Genomic DNA, 19,059 nt, shown 5'->3' with positions numbered 1-19,059 from the left:
CATTTCAGCTCCTACCTTCTTCCTTGCTTTGCCTTGTTCTGCCCTCCTCTTGCTCCCAGGTATCATTTGTCACCTGCTCTCTGTATTGAAAGCACAAGAGGTTTGCTCACTTTGAGTTTTTGTTTGTTTGCCTCCTTATTTGTTTTAGCAAGATCTGGTTTGGATGAGGTAGGCGTATATGTATTCATCCCACGATCAGAACAAATGTAGTAGCGTGACTGTTGAAGTCTCACTTTCACTTGGCAATTGGGATTGCACTGACTTGTTCACCCACATTTCCTCACTTTGCTGATGTAGCTTTGCCCTTCTGAGCAATGATTACTCCTGTCTCTATTCTTTGGGTCTTAATAAAGCTGTGGAGTCAGTTCTATTGACCAGCACAGACCACAAAGCTTGTGGGGGAGTTTTAGTGCACTTGCAGGCCATCTCTGGAGACCTGGTTTACATTTGAGTTCTCAGCCTGAGGAGTTTAGTGAGCTTGATCCAGTCCCTGTTTTTACTCCCATGACAAACAATGTGCGCACCTGATGGTCCATATTCAGAAGTGGTTCTTGACTCACATGGAAGAGGGGGTATTACAGTTGCTGATTGAGTGGCACTTTGTGAGTGAAGCCCATGCAACACTTGCCTGCACTCTGCCCTCTTCCATCAATGCTACATCTGCTTCATGAAAATGAAAATTCACCTTTGCTAGTCCGAGGTACCCAGGGTCTCCATTATGGCGTTACAGTTCTCCTCTGGGGCAAGGCACTGACTGACCATAGCACTGATTAGTGCACGTTGTCTGACTGCATTAATGTGGATTGCACGTTTTGGCACCAACTTCTTAGACATTATATGGACCTCCGAGTAACTGAGCATTTGAGGGCCCAGCAGGAAGAAGCTCTACACCAAGCTGAGTGCAGTAATTACCATGCTGCACTTTCGGCTGAGAAGTGAGGGATAAGAGCATCAGAGTATGGGTAAGGGGGACCCAGTCTGAATTTTCTCTGTCAGGCAATCCAGAGCAGCACGTACTTTGGCTCAGAAGAGTTGCACTTCTGCTTCTGTAGCTGAAGGGTAAAAGTCTCCATCAAAATGGGGGTGGGACAAAAGATTAAAATACAAGGGTTCAATTAACACCACTCTGTAAAGGATTAGAAGACAAGCTGCTTTCTGTCCCTGATCTCTTGTCCTGGCTGAGAAGTGAGGTCCCCTTACGCTGTAGTGCCCCTCAGATCTCCGCTTCTCTAGGCTTCAGCCGCTGCTCCTTTGGCACAGGGCTCTTCCGGGGCACTGTTTTTCTTCCTTTAGTTAAGGCAGACCAGGCAGCAATTTTTTTTAAAGATAGAATGTAATGGTGTTGAGCACCACTGAATTGGATTGGCTGATTGTATGGCCCTCATGGGCTACTGAATCCCCTTTGAGCTCTGTGGACCTATGTAATCCATCTAGGGAGAGGGGGGGTTTATAGGATGCTAGTTTTAAGTCTGGCACTCCTGTCTCTGCCCTGTCTGCTCTCAAGTTATTTCTCATCCTGCCTTTTTTTTGTCTGTTTCTTTATTTTGTTTTCTCTCTCATTTTGCCTCTAGTTTCTTTTCCTATCTTTCTGGAGTAGCTCTGGGCACTAGCACAGGAGTTCTTTACAGGTGGAGCTGGCTTATAGAATGCAACTTTACTAGGTTCATAACACATGAGTATACCTCTTCCTTGCAGCCCGTACTCACAATTTGTTAGTGGAGGGGGCTGTCATACCTAGACCACTTCTCAGCTACTGATGTTTGGGGAGGGGGCACTCGGGAGTGTGTGGAGGGGATGATCAAAGTGAGATTACAAGAGACCTTTGTGCAGCAGGCCACAGCTGCCCTTCTCCCTGCACACCCAGTTGAAAAATCTTTCTTATTTCAGCTAGTAATTGGTCTGCAAAGCTTCACCTGAGGGATAGGTTGGAGTGGGCATGGGAATAGTTTGGGAATAAACAGCTTGTGTTTCCTTATAGGCTTACAGGAGAAGAAATCCTTGTTGCCTTAATAAAAGACTTAGTCCGGTTTTGGAGTTATTCTGATCGCCTGAAGAAGCTATTGTGTTTTATTGCTTAGTGCTACCGGCTTCTCTCCTCTGTTTTGTTTTGTGAGCCTGATCAGCACTATGGTGTATTCCTGTATGCCACCCCAAAACGTACCTCAGACTAAGGACAATGGTTACAGAAAGAATTCTTCCATGTGTCTTGGAATCCTATCCTAGGCACTTGGAAAGAGCTGAATCCATTTTTAAACTGTCCTCTCATCCCAACTTCCCCTATGGTTTTATGGTGCTTTTTTTTCCCTCGTCTTTTCTTCTACAGTCTCTCAATTCAGCCCCTTCCTCTGAGCTTTAAGAGGAGTCTTCATCTCATAACAGGCCAGGGCACATTCAACTCCAAGTTAATTTAAATGTAGATGGATAGTCTTGGATGCTTCAGGAAGCTGGTGGGTAAGGACATCCTGGAGCTCTTCAAATGTTGGTGAAGATGGGGCTTTACTACAGGTGTTCGCTGTCTAACCAACCCTGCTTAATAAAAAACACATCGTTAGATGGAGTCCAGGAGGAGGCACTTTGCGCTCATTTGCAGTGGAGACAGAGGTTCTTTTACTACTAAGCTTTTGTTTTACTTTCTTCAGGACTTTCTATCGTTTTGAGGCTGTTTGGGATAGCTCCTTGCATAACTCCCTTCTCCTCAATCGAGTGACACCCTATGGAGAGAAGATCTATATGACTTTGTCTGCATATCTGGAGGTGAGTATATTGTGCCCCACAGCTCATGTATGGAATTGGATGGAAGGAAGCAGCCAGTATAGTAGGTAATATGTATCCTAGATAAAATTGTGCTTAATACAATGTGATCATTGCCAGAGGATGCAGCTAGAAATCTAGCTAGCAATATGTTTTGTTTTTTGTTTTTGTTTTTTTTGAAAAAAAAAACAACAAAACAAAACAACAACAAAAAAACTGATGAGTAAGGCACACTACTTAATTTGAGATATTGTGGAAATTGTGAATCCCACAATATTAGGCTTCCACTGCAATTTTGTCAGCCACCTGGCTGACAGTGGGAGTGGGTTTTCCAAGTTGTTGCAAATAATCAAGGTCCATTGCTACTTTTCTCTGATTTTCCCTATCTTGTCCGCAACTCAGCCACAATTATTTGACAGTCATCCCACAATTCAAGTAGGGCCTTAATAAAGAATAAACAATGTCACGACCAAGACAGTGAAACTGAATGTTTTGGTATGTATGGATGTAGGCCTGCAGACATCATTTGCTCGGTGTTTGAGAGCCATTTGTTTCTTTGTTCTAGCTTGACCACTGCATCCAACCAGCTGTGATTACCAAGGATGTCTGTATGGTCTTCTACTCACGAGATGCCAAGATCTCACCACCGCGCTCGCTGCGCAATCTCTTTGGCAGCGGCTACTCCAAATCCCCAGACTCGTAAGTTTAATCGGCAATTTCAGTTGCTTTTGATTAACAGCAGAGTGTAGTTCTTCTATTATATGATCCTATAGGTGCTCCACCATAGGATGTGCATGCGCTTGTGTGCTCTCAACTGGAGATCGTAAAGTGGTGTCCATAGGGTGGCCAACTTTCTAATTTGTGAAAACGGGACACTGAGTGCTGGAACCTTCCCTGCTCCTTTCTCCACCTCTTCCCCTAAGGCCCCGCCCCCTGCTCTGCCTCTTTTCCCCTCCATCCCCTGCTTGCTGCTCTCTCCACCACCCTCCCCCTGCCCGCTGAGCAGGGCTCTAGGGGTAGAGGAGTGAATGGAGAGAGCCAGGCCCCGGGGGTGAGTAACTGGGGCAAGATGGGGGAGGGAGAGCTGCACTTCGGGGGTGGTGGGTGAGTGGGGCAGGGCAGGGGAGGGAGAGCTGCACTCGGGGAAGGACGGGAGCTGACGGTACCTCTCTCCGCTGGAGCTGTTGCTGAGTGCTTGCCTGCTCCTCCAGGCTCCAGCAGCAGCTGCTGCTCTTCCTGCCCCCTGGTGATGGAGGCCAGTTACTGCAGGCAGTCGGACTTCAGTGTCTGGGCAGCACTGCTGACTGGACACTGCCAGGTTCCCTTTTTGACCGGACTTTGTGTGCGGAGCAGCTCCTCATGCTCCCCTATGAAGGCATATAGGGAAGCATGAACTCAAGCTGCTGAGAAAGCGGCTGAAAAGTAATTGATGGCAGCGAGATGTAGTAGTGAGATGGAGCAATATTTTACAGCGTCCCGCCTTTTTCACGTATAGTGAAACTTCTTATTTAGTTATCTACTTTGTTTTTGTCAATTTAAATTTATTTTTATTTATTTGCAGCACCATTGTGCTTTCAGGTGAGTTCCCCACCATCACCCCCATCTCTTTTTCAAGACTTTAGTGCTTTGGCACACTGGATTGTGCCTAAGACCTTGGGGTTTAAGCCCTGCCAGAGATTTTTTTTTTTTTCCTCACGGTGACAGGCACTGTACCTGTCTCCAATGCTTAGGAGACACCCACATCTTGTCAAAGTGCAAGGTGCTCTCAAGGTTTAAAGGCAGGTATAGAAAGGACAGCAAGGCTATGTTGATACTACTCTTAATGAAGTGCTCCCTAGCTCGTGAGGTGTCCGCACCCCTCCTGTACGTGAGCCCCAACATCTCAGGCTGCTTCAGTGATTGCTGGAGCCTTGGCAGGAGGCCCAGGGACCAAGACTTCCAGGAAAAAGAAGCCTCTTTCATCTACCTGGGAAACAAAGAAGAGAGGTAGGTAGGTCACTACATAAATCCCCCTTCTGGGAGACCTTGCATCCTGTAAGGGATACTACTTATGCTCCAGCCCACTCCGGTACTGAGTCGTTGATACTGCATAAAAAGCCATGTGCAGAGAAGTTTTCTGCTCTCGGGCAGCTCCTACATCAGTCCTCTCAGACATCTCTCAGCACCGTGATGTACATAGGGCTACTCTCATGCCATCACCTTCTTACGGCTATAAGGTCAAAGAAGCTCCCTTGTTGAATTCTCCAGTACCACATTCACCTTCTCCTCACCAATCTGTATTCCCAACACAGGTACTGATTCAGGCTTTGGCCATAGACTGTCATAGCCCTCCACCACCTTCCAGATTCCTTTCCGTGCAAGACCTTGTTTCACACAAAGCAGAGTTCCCTTTATCAAGGAGGTCTACTAGAGCTCCTGCCCCAACAGCTGCAACCTGACAGTCAGATGGGCTTCTATTCCTTTACCAGCAACAATGCCTGTGGGGGGGCCCCCTTAGCCCAGAAGATACTTCAGACACTGAAATCTCAGAACAGGGCTCCAGTGTGGTGCTGTACCATCACACTGCCATGAGTCCGTTTACTGAAGAGGACCTTCCAGAGCCCACCAGGCGTCTTAGACCTCAGGGATGTGTGTACCCTTGGGGATCCATTCCCCAACTGAATGTGCTTACTGGAACTCGAGGCGGCACTTCGCTGAACAGTTCTACAGAGTACCAGCTGGGAAGAAATCCCAGCATCACCGGTGCCACATCATCCACAGGCACCAATGGACCATCCTCCGGTATCATATGCCTCATCAGTACTGGAAGAGGAACAAGAGGCACAGACTGTTACTTCCTTCAGCCAAGTCATCGTCCTCCCTGGATGAGATGATAATGGCATCACCAGCTTCTTATGCGGATGACTTTCGGGCTTTCCAGGACCTCATTAAATGCCTGGAGGACTCCCTCCAGACTCCTCTAGAAGAGGTCCAGGAGTCTCAGCACTCCCTAGTGGACATTTTAAATATCACCCCCAGGGGAAAATTGCCCTACCAACTAATGAGGCACTGTTATCTCCTATATGCACTCTATGCCAATCACCTGCCACAATTCCACCCACCTGCAAGCGGGCAGATCATAAATATTATATTCCAGCAAAAGAAATAAACACTTCTCCCACCCCACCCCACCCCTTACTCTCTAGTGGTGGATGCAGTCAATGAAAGGAATTGCCAGGCCCATTTTAGACTCTCTGCCTTGGACAAGTCCAAGCAACTGGTCCTACTGGGCAGAAAGAGCTACTCATCAGTGGCTTTTCAGTTTCAAGTCTCAAACTTACCCTGCCTTTATAGCAAAATATGATTTTAACCATTATTCTACTTTGACATGCTTTATTGAACACCTGCCATAAGACCTAAGACCAGTTTCAGTCTCTCATCCCAGAGGGTCAGTTAATTGTGAAAGCGTTCCTGCAGGCTACTCTCACTGCTGTTGCCACAACTTGTAGATCTAGAGCTACTGCTGTGGTTATGCAAAGAGCATTTTGGCTCCAGTCTTCTGGACTCCTGAGAGAGATGCAGAAGAACTGACAGGACCTTATCCGATCTAGCAGGAGATCTACTACTTGCAAAACTTCAAAAGTGGAAATGCTTTCATTCCTGGTTTTCTCTTCACTCCTGTCAAACATCAGAAATGCTGCTTTCCAAGATACTAGACTACCTGTTGGACTTAGACACTGGGTCTGTGTGTGAGCTCAGTCAGGGTACATTTGGCTGCTATCACTGCCTTCCACTCACTGAGTGCGTCTCAGTTTTTGCCCACTCTACTGTGACTAGATTCCTTAAGGGATTACACAACTTTAGTCCTGTACAGAACCTGGCCCCACAATGGAATCTTAATTTGGTTCTCAATGCCCTGAGGAAACCTCCCTTTGAACCAAGTGCTGTCTGCTGTCTCCTCCACTTCTCCCTCAAGACTTGATTCCTTAAAGCCATCACTTAGGTTAGATGAATGGGAGAACCCAGCTTTTACTGTCTTCTACAGAGATAAGGTTACACAACCTCCCATCCTCTCTTCCTCCCTATGGTCTCTTTGGAATACCATATTAAACAGGAAATCCGTCTACTGGTGTTCCATCCAAAGCCTCATGTCTCCAAGGAGGGAACCAGCTAACATACACTAGATGTCAGGATGGCTTTTGGCTTCTTCCTTGACCGGACTAAGACATTCAAGGCCTCTCCCAGCCTGTTAGGGGGCTTATTCCTTCACCCACTTACTTCCCTGGTCCTTCTCGCATGAACAGAGAGCAACAATACCCGAAGTCCAAAGGCGCAAACAATTCGATGTTTATTGGGGTGAACTTCCAGCAAGCATGATTCCAGTTTCCTTCCTTAGTGTCCCCCTTCCCAGCTCTGACACCACAGAGCCTTACACCTGTGTCCCTGTTCCCATTCCTGCCCTTAGCAAAACATGATTCCAATTTCCCCACCCCCATTCCCTGTTCCCATTTCTCCCCCCCACACATGCTTCCTGATTGACTGCAGACTATATAGTAAAACTTGAGTTCTGCTTAGCTATACCTTAACCAGTCATTTTACTGAAATTTAACTAACCAATCCTAACCTATTGTAACATGATTATGTAACCAATTATATCCCACCACCTTAATTAGTTTACACCCAGTAAAATTAATTATACAGCAGACAGAAACAATCACAGAACCAGACAGAGATTATACAGACAAACAATAGCAGAGTGGGAACTATAATGACAAAACAATACAGAAGTGAGGATTTCACATCCCAGCTATTGATAAGTGAGTTCTTGCCAGAGAGGATGCTATCAAACTAAGTTTCCTTTTACATCTTCTAGGCACTTCCCTTTCTCTGGAGGCGATAGGCATCATCAGGACAGGATTGTATTTCTAACAGCCCAGTAGCACCTTATTTCAGTGTGACTAGTTTGGAATGTGAGGATCTGACCGTTCGCTTCCCAGCTTATGGCTGTCTCTGCTGCTTAGCCAAAGGCGTTAGCCTAAGAACAGGGCCTCGGACTGTCACAGTAAGAGAAGGCTCTTACACCGGCAGACAGTGATTTTGATTCTTTCTTTTATACCTCTATAACTAGCTAAGTGATAAGAATACACCTAAATTCTTAGAGTATAGGTCTTTACAGACAGACCTGAATATCTATATCCTAACACAGCCTATTTGTATCTTTTAAAGACATGATGAAGGGACAGCCCATTTCCAGGTAGAGACTGTCAAAGTGGGCCTCAGGTTGCATATTAATATTCTATGAGACTGCCAGGGTATCATCCTTTCATAGAGTGACAGCACACTCCCCTAGGGCGCACTCCACATCTATAGCCCTCTTGAAAGATGGACGCATTGCAGAAATCTGCAGAATTGCAACTTGGTCCTCCATCCATACGTTCACCAAGCATTATACTATCTTACCTGCTTGACATGTTTGGTGACAGTCCTCTGAGCTGTCTTAGATCTGCTTCCTCAGCACCCATGTCCATTTTAAGTTACTTTGGGAGTCTCCTACAGTGGAGCACCCACAGGGACATATACTCCAAGAAGTATGAGAGGTTACTCACCTGTACAGTAACTTGAGTTCTTTGGGGTGCTTTGTTCCTATGAGTGCGCCAGCTCCTGTTGTCCTTCCCCTCTGCTGCGGAGTCTCTGGCTTTGCAGTCAAGAAGGTACTGAGTGGTGGTGAGTCCACACCTCTCTGTATGTCCTCATAGGGAGCATTAGGAGCTGCACTGCTTTACAATCTCCAGTCAAGAGTGCACAGGCACATTCATGTCTTACAGTGGAGACAAAACCTCTTGAACTCAAGTTACTATACAGATAAGTAATCTCTCATTTTTCATATACAGACTGAAAGAGAATGCAACATGGTAGTTTGGAAGGGTCTTAATTGAAAGCCTGCTTAGCTGCAGTTCCCAGCTCTATTGGAGGGCATTAAATGTTCCTCCTTTGTTAGGTTTACCTCAGTAAAAACCAAACAGACTATTCCTCAGATTTTCTGTCCTCCAGACTTGCCTCTGTAACCAGCCCTTGAAAAGATATTTGGATGTTTTAATGGAGGGGAAGCACATTTTCCAGTTGGCCTATGGAGGACATTAGTCCTTAACTGTAATTTGCTTAATCAGCAGCTTCCTAAGGATAATGGGCTAGAAACAGGGAAGGACAGGAGACAGAGTGGAGGTGCCATATTTGGGGAACTGGCCACCTGGCTGGTGTATCTGTCAAGCTTACAGTGGACAAGGGTCTCTGCTTTTCAAATACAAGTTTTTCTATTTTGGGGGCAAAGGGTCCTCTGAATCTTTAAGATGTAAACCTTTTCAGAGACCGTGTACTTTATCTTGATTTATTTCTTGAGATATAACAAATTTCCTCTCTGTGGGTGTTTTGTAAACAGCAATCGAGTAACTGGAATCTATGAGCTGAGTTTATGCAAAATGGCAGACACTGGAAGCCCAGGTAAGCAGGAACAGCATGTGCATTCAAATGTAGCGGTGTGTAAGTTTGTAAGAGTGATTATGGCAGCTGGAGAGACTGCAAATAACAGACGTGTGGACAAGAGGGAATAAATTGCCATATTGAGAAGTAACTCCTATGTGGTGCAGAAGTTTTCATAGCTTTGGAGCAAGCATTGCTGTTTTGTGGAAACCTTAAACTGCCTCTTACCTCTGATTTAGATGTATATTCAGGGCACTGTCAATCCCTGCATCGAAACATTTTAAACTCCCTTACACTTTCTCTCATAGAAGTGTTAGAAGAAATTGGGCAATGTAGCTGATGAGGCACTGAGCCTTATCCTACGAGTTCAGTTTATAGATATAAATAAAGTTTAGTGTTCGCAGTTCAGGTCACCGTGGAGCTGCTTCTCTCTGGAGGGGTCTTGTCATCCTGCCTGCAGGACTGTGTTTATCCATATCCCTGTATGGTGGGAATACCTATGTCCCTCCAGGCACAGTCTGTTGTTCAGACATTTGGAGGATTATTCAGTTGGTTTCTTTGAGAAATGGAGTGGATTTTTTAACATTTAATCATAGAATCATAGAATATCAGGGTTGGAAGGGACCTCAGGAGGTCATCTAGTCCAACCCCCTGCTCAAAGCAGGACCGATCCCCAATTAAATCATCCCAGCCAGGGCTTTGTCAAACCTGACCTTAAAAATATCTAAGGAAGGAGATTCCACCACCTCCCTAGGTAATGCATTCCAGTGTTTCACCACCCTCCTAGTGAAAATTTTTTTCCTAATATCCAACCTAAATCTCCCCCACTGCAACCTGAGACCATTACTCCTCGTTCTGTCATCTGCTACCACTGAGAACAGTCTAGATCCATCCTCTTTGGAACCCCCTTTCAGGTAGTTGAAAGCAGCTATCAAATCCACCCTCATTCTTCTCTTCCGCAGACCAAACAATCCCAGTTCCCTCAGCCTCTCCTCATAAGTCATGTGTTCCAGTCCCCTAATCATTTTTGTTGCCCTCCGCTGGACGTTTTCCAATTTTTCCACATCCTTCTTGTAGTGTGGGGCCCAAAACTGGACACAGTACTCCAGATGAGGCCTCACCAGTGTTGAATAGAGGGGAACAATCACGTCCCTCGATCTGCTGGCAATGCCCCTACGTATACATCCCAAAATGCCATTGGCCTTCTTGGCAACAAGGGCACACTGTTGACTCATATCCAGCTTCTCGTCCACTGTAACCCCAGGTCCTTTTCTGCAGAACTGCTGCCGAGCCATTCGGTCCCTAGTCTGTAGCGGTGCATTGGATTCTTCCGTCCTAAGTGCAGGACTCTGCACTTGTCCTTGTTGAACCTCATCAGATTTCTTTTGGCCCAATCCTCCAATTTGTCTAGGTCCCTCTGTATCCTATCCCTACCCTCCAGCGTATCTACCTCTCCTCCCAGTTTAGTGTCATCTGCAAACTTGCTGAGGGTGCAATCCACACCATCCTCCAGATCATTTATGAAGATATTGAACAAAACCGGCCCCAGGACCGACCCTCTGGGCACTCCACTTGATACCGGCTGCCAACTAGACATGGAGCCATTGATCACTACCCGTTGAGCCCGACGATCTAGCCAGCTTTCTGTCCACCTTATAGTCCATTCATTCAGCCCATACTTCTTTAACTTGCTGGCAAGAATACTGTGGGAGACAGTGTCAAAAGCTTTGCTAAAGTCAAGGAACAACACGTCCACTGCTTTCCCTTCATCCACAGAACCAGTTATCTCGTCATAGAAGGCAATTATATTAGTCAGGCATGACTTGCCCTTGGTGAATCCATGCTGACTGTTCCTGATCACTTTCCTCTCCTCTAAGTGCTTCAGAATTGATTCCTTGAGGACCTGCTCCATGATTTTTCCAGGGACTGAGGTGAGGCTGACTGGCCTGTAGTTCCCAGGATCCTCCTCCTTCCCTTTTTTAAAGATGGGCACTACATTAGCCTTTTTCCAGTTGTCCGGGACTTCCCCGGATCGCCATGAGTTTTCAAAGATAATGGCCAATGGCTCTGCAATCACATCCGCCAACTCCTTTAGCACTCTCGGATGCAACGCATCCGGCCCCATGGACTTGTGCTCGTCCAGCTTTTCTAAATAGTCCCGAACCACTTCTTTCTCCACAGAGGGCTGGTCACCTCCTCCCCATGCTGTGCTGCCCAATGCAGTAGTCTGGGAGCGGACCTTGTTCGTGAAGACAGAGGCAAAAAAAGCATTGAGTACATTAGCTTTTTCCACATCCTCTGTCACTAGGTTGCCTCCCTCATTCAGTAAGGGGCCCACACTTTCCTTGACTTCCTTCTTGTTGCTAACATACTTGAAGAAACCCTTCTTGTTACTCTTAACATCTCTTGCTAGCTGCAACTCCAGGTGTGATTTGGCCTTCCTGATTTCACTCCTGCATGCCCGAGCAATATTTTTATACTCATCCCTGGTCATTTGTCCAATCTTTCACTTCTTGTAAGCTTCTTTTTTGTATTTAAGATCAGCAAGGATTTCACTGTTAAGCCAAGCTGGTCGCCTGCCATATTTACTATTCTTTCTAAACATCGGGATGGTTTGTCCCTGTAACCTCAATAAGGATTCTTTAAAATACAGCCAGCTCTCCTGGACTCCTTTCCCCCTCATGTTGTTCTCCCAAGGGATCTTGCCCATCAGTTCCTTGAGGGAGTCAGTCTGCTTTTCTGAAGTCCAGGGTCTGTATTCTGCTGCTTTCCTTTCTTCCTTGTGTCAGGAATGATAGAAATTCCCAGTATAATCCTAACCAAAAGGGAGGAGAGGAAAGATGTAAATGAGAGAACACCTACGATGAATGGATATGGTGTAATAATGGCCCGACAGCACTAGTCCCCCTGTGAATTGGGGCCTAATCTATGCCACCTGTGCTGTTTATAGTTGAGTGAGGACAGCTCCAGTTAACAAGAGGTTGTGTGTCAGGGCCCAGGGAGGAAGGGCACCATAGATAGCATCTTCAATTTAGTCTAGTTGGGTCTTGGGGGAGCAGTATCAGGGGATGAGGGGGAATTCTCAATGATTTTTCCTCCCACCCTTTCCTAAGGACTGAAATTCAGAGCTTGCAAATACCTGATACAATCATTCACAGCTATTTATCTTGAAGCTCCCATAATATCACCAGGCCCTGGAGAAAAATGCATTTTAATGTTTCTGTTGAATTGGACTGAACAGGGTTCAGGCAGTTATGGAGGTACGGGAAAGATATTTCTGGGCTAGGGCAGAAGGCGGAACTAAAATGATGCTGTCGCACCCGCCCCTCCTCCCCCCGTTTGGAGTGTGGTGTGTGACTGATGGAGGCATTGCCACTGATGTAATCCTGGTTATTTTGTCTACACCAAGTTGAGTTGTGGGATGTGAGTTCCCTGCCAGTTGCTGTACACTAAGTCTGTATTGTATCTTTTCCCAATCTGCTGTTTTTAACCTATGCCACTACTCTGTGCTTGACTCCTCAGGAATGCAGAGGAGGAGAAGGAAAGTCCTGGATACGTCTGTGGCATATGTCCGTGGGGAAGAGAACCTGGCAGGTTGGAGGCCCCGTGGTGACAGCCTCATTCTAGAGCACCAGTGGGAACTGGAGAAGCTGGAGCTGCTGCATGAGGTACACAAAGGAAGGAGGAAAGAGCAAGACAGAATTAAATCTTCCAGCAGCCTTTTATGCTGACTGTAACCTCCAAATTGGGAGGGCCTTGCAAGGGAATTTTCAGCAAGGCTAGGCCTTGGGTAGGTTCCCCACTACATGGGTACAGAGAGGCTGTTCATGCCAGTGAAAACAGTCTTCAGCTCTAAATGCATTCAGCAAAAGCAATGATTTAATTTTTTAGCAATGTTGCCAGTTATTTCTGCTCCCCAGCTTCATGACTCTCTGGTAGATATCCTGTTGAGTGAGAGAGGGATTCCCATGCTCTTGAGGGTGAAGAATATCCTAGAATTGATGCTTAATTCTGCTGATTCTCAGGTGGAAAAGACTCGTCACTTCCTGCTACTGCGTGAGAAACTTGGCGACAGCATCCCCAAATCCTTGAGTGACTCGCTGTCCCCCAGTCTGAGCAGTGGGACCCTCAGCACCTCCACCAGCATCTCCTCCCAAATTTCCACTACCACTTTTGAGAGTGCTGTCACGCCCAGTGAAAGCAGTGGCTATGACTCTGCAGACATCGAGAGCCTGGTGGATAGGGAGAAGGAGCTGGCAACCAAGGTACATGCTGCCCAGAGAACAGAACAGGTCCAGGTTATGGCACTGAAGATGCAATAAAGATGTTGTAACAAGAAAGAGTTAAAATATCTAGGGCTTAATCATTGAAGGAACCACAAAAGCCTTTCACCTGCACTACTTGGGCCATACATAAAATATCTGATGGACCTCTGTATCATTCCCAACTGGGGCAAATGATCAGATGGGGAAGAGGGACAATGAGCTGACATGCTCTTGTTTTTTAGCTGGTACCTTTTTGGTTTTATACATTAGATGTATGAAATCCTTCTGCTAGATCTTCTCCAGTTCAGGGGATACTTGGCTTACAAGTGCACTTTAGGACCAGAAACAAGTCTTCTGTTGTCTCATGTCCTTTTCTTTTGCTTTTCCATACTCCGCCCCTTATATTACATGGCGAATGTGCTATGTTCTATACAGAGCCTTTTTTAAATAAGCTGCATAACCAAAGTTCTCCTCTCAAATCAGCCAGTAGATGTCTCCCTTCAGTGAAATTTAAAGAGATGACTGGGGTTGCGTTGTTAATGCCATACCCAGCACTTGCCTTGGTGCTCCTGCATATGGAAGTGTTGGGTAGTGTAATCACAGAAATTGTATGACTGACATCTGTTTTTCTTGTTGGTGTCATCACAGTTAGTCTTGGGCAGACTGTAGTTCACTAATTCTTGAGTGGGTCTTGGTAGATTGCCTGTTATGAGTGCGCTATTGCTATCTAAAATGTAATTGGAAACACCTGGTTTTTTTGCTTTTTTTCTCAGTGCCTGCAGCTTCTTACCCATACTTTCAACCGGGAGTTTAACCAGGTGTACAACAGCATCAGTGATTGTAAGGTAAGGTGCTTGCTGTAGCTGCTGTGACAAGCAGCCAAACATACAATAGGCCTGTTTTTTTTCCTACAGTACCTTTTCTGTCCTCTATTTAATCTGATGGAGTCTTAGAATACTACATACTCTCTAAGTTGAAGTATGATTTGTAGATACTGTACAATTGTGTATTGAAAGGCTGCCTGTTTGTGTAAAGTAAAGATTCTCATGCCATCATGGTGAAAACACAAGAGAGAGTTGCACCTGAATATGATACAACTGATATTGGATTCAAACCATTTTGTTTCACTTCAGTCTATTGGGGTGTTGTTCAATGGCCACCCCCCACCCCCCCCCAAGTTCCAAAGCGTAGGGAAAGCAGTTTGAATGGTGCAGGAGAAGTCTCTTCTGGGTTTAGTACTAGTGCTCCGGCTTGTATTATAGTTCACCTTGTGGCATGGAGTGCTCATTATCATCATGTTCCTCAGCTTCCCAGCAATAAAGGATAAACTGAACTCATTTGAGAACTGACTTTAGATACAAATGACAATAAAGAAATTAATCTGATGTTATAAAACCGACCACCCAATGTTGTATTGATGGATTCTGTATACAGATCATCAGATGTCTAGCACACTGTCAGACAATGCCCACAGAAGTGCTACCATATCTGCTTTTCAAACAAGGAGATTTCTACAAAGAGGGATTAGGTGCAAAAATATGGCTGTTGTGGTATTTATCTAATAGAGTAATTAGTATTGGTAGAAATAGTCCACTGAGCACTCCTAATTATGGATACTCTGAGTGCAGTGTTATCTTACCAAGGTGACAGACACCAACTACAAAAATCTTATGCTGCAGTGTTTTGTGTGTTCTTGTAGCTATCTGATATCTCTCCAATCGGGCGGGACCCATCAGTGTCCAGTTTCAGTAGTGCCACCCTCACACCTTCATCCACCTGTCCCTCTCTGGCAGATTCAAGGTGCAATTCAGTGGATCAGAAGTAAGTAGAGATGGGGTGGGGGGATTCTAAACAAACACTTCCACTCTGCTGCTTCTCTTGCTCTTGCCCTTTGATTTCTCATTCATTTTTTCTCTCTGCTTCTTCTCCTTTCCGCATATGCTTCCTCATTCTGTTTCCTGCTCCCTTCTCTGCATTTGATTTCTCATTCATTTTTTCTCTCTGCTTCTTCTCCTTTCCGTATATGCTTCCTCATTCTGTTTCCTGTTCTCTCTTCTCTGCATTTATTCTCTTCCCCTTCTTTCCTCTTCAGGTGAACACAGTGTGTGTTATGGACACCGCTGTGTTTTTAGCATGTAAAACCCTCTGTGGTTCTGGGGACTCTGTCAAGAGAACAGATCATGATAGGCCAATTTGGCGAGTGACCTCTGTTGCTTGGTTTCTCATAGTTATGAAGGATGTTTTAGGTAAAATTGGGGCTCACTTCTCATTGAAGGACAGTTTGGTACCTTCCTCATTCTTTAGTCCTCAGTGCCCTCCTAGTATCAACTCAGCTATAATTTGGGCACAGGCCCTTAGTGTTGTGGACTGTGCTTGGAGAGGGATGCACGGAAGAAATGATCTGAAGCAACCTACGGGTGGGCAGATCACTTATGTTCTGAGTTGAGGGCCTCAAGCTTGTGGTAAATGCTGTTCAGGAGTTGTACAAAAGGCTTCCATGGGTCATGGTATGGCATATAGTCACTCTGAAACTGGTGGCTCAGGCTCATTGCAGAACAGAAGAGCATCTTATGGGAGAAGACAGGCTTCAGAAATGCTTTCAGTTCTGCCGTCACAACCAGTTGCTTTGTAGTGATTACTTTTCTCCCCCATCTTTTTTTTTAAAAGGACTCCAGAAGCAAATTCCCGTGCCTCCAGCCCCTGCCCAGAGTTGGAACAATTCCAGCTGGTTCCAACAGTGGAAACCTCCTTCCTGGCCAGAGCTGGAAAGAATGAATTCCTGAACCTTGTTCCAGATATTGAGGAAATCAGACCTGGGTAAGTCAATTGCTGCAGTGTCAGTGTCATAAATATAAAGGGAAGGGTAAACCCCTTTAAAATCCCTCCTGGCCAGAGGAAATCTCCTCTCACCTGTAAAGGGTTAAGAAGCTAAAGGTAACCTCGCTGGCACCTGACCAAAACGACCAATGAGGAGACAAGATACTTTCAAAAGCTGGGAGGAGGGAGAGAAACAAAGGGTATGTCTGTCTATATTCTGTCTTTGCCGGGGATAGACCAGGAATGAAGCCTTAGAACTTTTAGTAAGTAATCTAGCTAGGTACGTGTTAGATTATGATTTCTTTAAATGGCTGAGAAAAGAATTGTGCTGAATAGAACAACTATTTCTGACTGTGTATCTTTTTTGTAACTTAAGGTTTTTGCCTAGAGGGGTTCTCTATGTTTTGAATCTAATTACCCTGTAAGGTATCTACCATCCTGATTTTACAGGGGGGATTTTTTTTTATTTCTATTTACTTCTATTTCTATTAAAAGTCTTTTTGTAAGAAAACTGAATGCTTTTTCATTGTTCTCAGATCCAAGGGTTTGGGTCTGTGGTCACCTATGCAAATTGGTGAGGCTTTTTATCCAACATTTCCCTGGAAAGGGGGGGTGCAAGTGTTGGAAGGATTGTTCATTGTTCTTAAGATCCAAGGGTCTGGGTCTGTAGTCACCTAGGCAAATTGGTGAGGCTTTTTACCAAACCTTGTCCAGGAAGTGGGGTGCAAGGTTTTGGGAAGTATTTTGGGGGGAAAGACGTGTCCAAACAGCTCTTCCCCAGTAACCAGTATTTGTTTGGTGGTGGTAGCGGCCAATCCAAGGACAAAAGGGTGGAATATTTTGTACCTTGGGGAAGTTTTGACCTAAGCTGGTAAAGATAAGCTTAGGAGGTTTTTCATGCAGGTCCCCACATCTGTACCCTAGAATTCAGAGTGGGGGAGGAACCTTGACAGTCAGACTTTCCTGCGCTCTCTAAAGCAGGGGCTTTCTTAGTAGTAGTAGTTCTCAGTAGTCCTGCCGCATCTGAGGAAGATGAACACAATAGCTACCAAGATTTCTGCTGGCAGTATTAAAGCAGCAGCCTGCAAGAGACACTCAGAGGCTAGTAGCAGGGTAGGGGAGAGTTGTTGATCTGTCTTCCATAGTGCTCAATCCTGCAAACACTTCATGCACAGAACTAGTTCTTCTACAGAATCTGACCTGTTTTATCTGTTACTGCAGCATAGCTGTCTGTGCATCACTTGTCCCGTGTGCACAGCTAGGTGTCCTTTTGGAATGGGAGATGGGGTTAAGCTTTCCTCTGAAGAAATTGACATTGGCTGGGATGGAAGACAGGATTATAGACCCACTGGTCTGTTCTTATAGCCTTATTGCCATTTCACTCTGTTATTGGGCCATCCTAGCGGGGCTAATTCACTTCATGCTTTCTTGGATAAATATATTTTCTCCGTTGTCTGTTTCTTCAGCTCTGTGGTCTCAAAGAAGGGGTACCTCCACTTCAAGGAGCCACTCTCCAGCTCCTGGGCCAAGCACTTTGTGATAGTCCGCCGTCCATACGTCTTTATTTACAACAGTGACAAAGACCCTGTGGAGAGGGGGATCATAAACCTGTCCACAGCTCAGGTGGAGTACAGCGAGGATCAGCAGGCAATGGTGAAGGTCAGTCTAAGTGCCTGGAAACTGAAGTCCTCTGTTTATTCACAGAACAGGGGCAGAATGCTGATGCAAGCTTGCCCCATGCTGCCATGCTAATCTGACTGATCTCTGATCTGGAGTAACCACCTCAAGGATTTAGCGAGATCAGTCTCGGTGGTAGTTCAGCCATTGACGCCTCTGCTGAGGCTGCCAACAAGGTTCCCAGTTAGTGCAGTGGTGGTTCTTGTGATGTGCATGCAAACCTATAGGGACCTGGACTGAGACTATTGGTCCACTATCAGTCACCATCAGTCTGGGAAGGATTCAGATTGAGAGGTTTATGGCTGTCCCCTTTACCAGTCCCCTGATTCCTCTAGTCCTTCACATATGCATTATATGACTACAGCAAACTGATTGACTTCAGTAGCTTTATTTGCATTATTGTAGCACCTAGGAGTCCACATAATGGATCAGGGCCCCCTTGTGTTCGGTGCAGTGTACACAGAACATAAAAAGATTGTCCCCGCCCCAAAGATTTTACCAAAGGATCCGGGTCCACGAGTAGTGTGTGAAATACGCTCTTGTTAATAGCTTTGGGGCTGAACAATATACTGGACACATCTAATGCATCCTGGAGGAAAGAAAAGTATGTCGGTTGTCTGAATGTCTCCTAGGAAACTACTGCTGGGACCGGCACATTCCAGTAGCAATGAAGGAGTGTTAACCCCATGTGTAACTAATCTTTGCATCTGCAGGCTTGGTTACTTGAGAACTGTCTGTTTAAATATTTCAGACCCCCAATACCTTTGCTGTGTGCACAAAGCACCGTGGGGTCCTGCTCCAGGCCATCAACGACAAAGATATGAACGACTGGTTATACGCCTTCAACCCCCTTCTTGCTGGCACAATACGGTAAGAGGCAGCTGTGCCTGAGTGAGCAGACACTGCAGAGCAGAGATGTGGTTAGTGTGCTGTGGGCAGGCAGCCTGTCACATTGGTTAGCAGATTTGCTCTGAGGGGATGGGGGAGCCGATTCCAGTGAGCACTCAGTCTACTGGTGTGGAAAAAAAGCCAGCCCTAAAGCCTAGAAAGTGCAGTGGATGCTATCTGTTCACCAGCTTCTTACCAGACAAAT

At 45.7% G+C, this 19,059-nt stretch overlaps 1 protein-coding gene across 7 annotated transcripts in view; it reads left to right on the top strand.

Moving 5' to 3' along the window:
* The window catches only part of KIF1B (kinesin family member 1B), a 147,470-nt gene that overhangs the window by 122,935 nt on the left and 5,476 nt on the right, over window positions 1-19,059 (top strand). For all 7 annotated transcript variants that reach the window (XM_074933986.1, XM_074933982.1, XM_074933985.1 and 4 more), the window contains 10 exons: window positions 2,640-2,754; window positions 3,317-3,450; window positions 9,167-9,228; window positions 12,730-12,875; window positions 13,233-13,472; window positions 14,246-14,317; window positions 15,172-15,293; window positions 16,140-16,289; window positions 17,756-17,948; window positions 18,718-18,836. In XM_074933986.1, the coding sequence (XP_074790087.1) occupies window positions 2,640-2,754; window positions 3,317-3,450; window positions 9,167-9,228; window positions 12,730-12,875; window positions 13,233-13,472; window positions 14,246-14,317; window positions 15,172-15,293; window positions 16,140-16,289; window positions 17,756-17,948; window positions 18,718-18,836 (1,353 nt within the window). The remainder of the gene's footprint in view (window positions 1-2,639; window positions 2,755-3,316; window positions 3,451-9,166; window positions 9,229-12,729; window positions 12,876-13,232; window positions 13,473-14,245; window positions 14,318-15,171; window positions 15,294-16,139; window positions 16,290-17,755; window positions 17,949-18,717; window positions 18,837-19,059) is intronic.

The sequence above is a fragment of the Natator depressus genome, chromosome 18 (assembly GCF_965152275.1).
Source record: "Natator depressus isolate rNatDep1 chromosome 18, rNatDep2.hap1, whole genome shotgun sequence".
NCBI lineage: Eukaryota > Metazoa > Chordata > Testudines > Cheloniidae > Natator > Natator depressus.
Note: the sequence above shows the minus strand (reverse complement) of the source record. Positions and strands in the feature narration are given on the sequence as shown.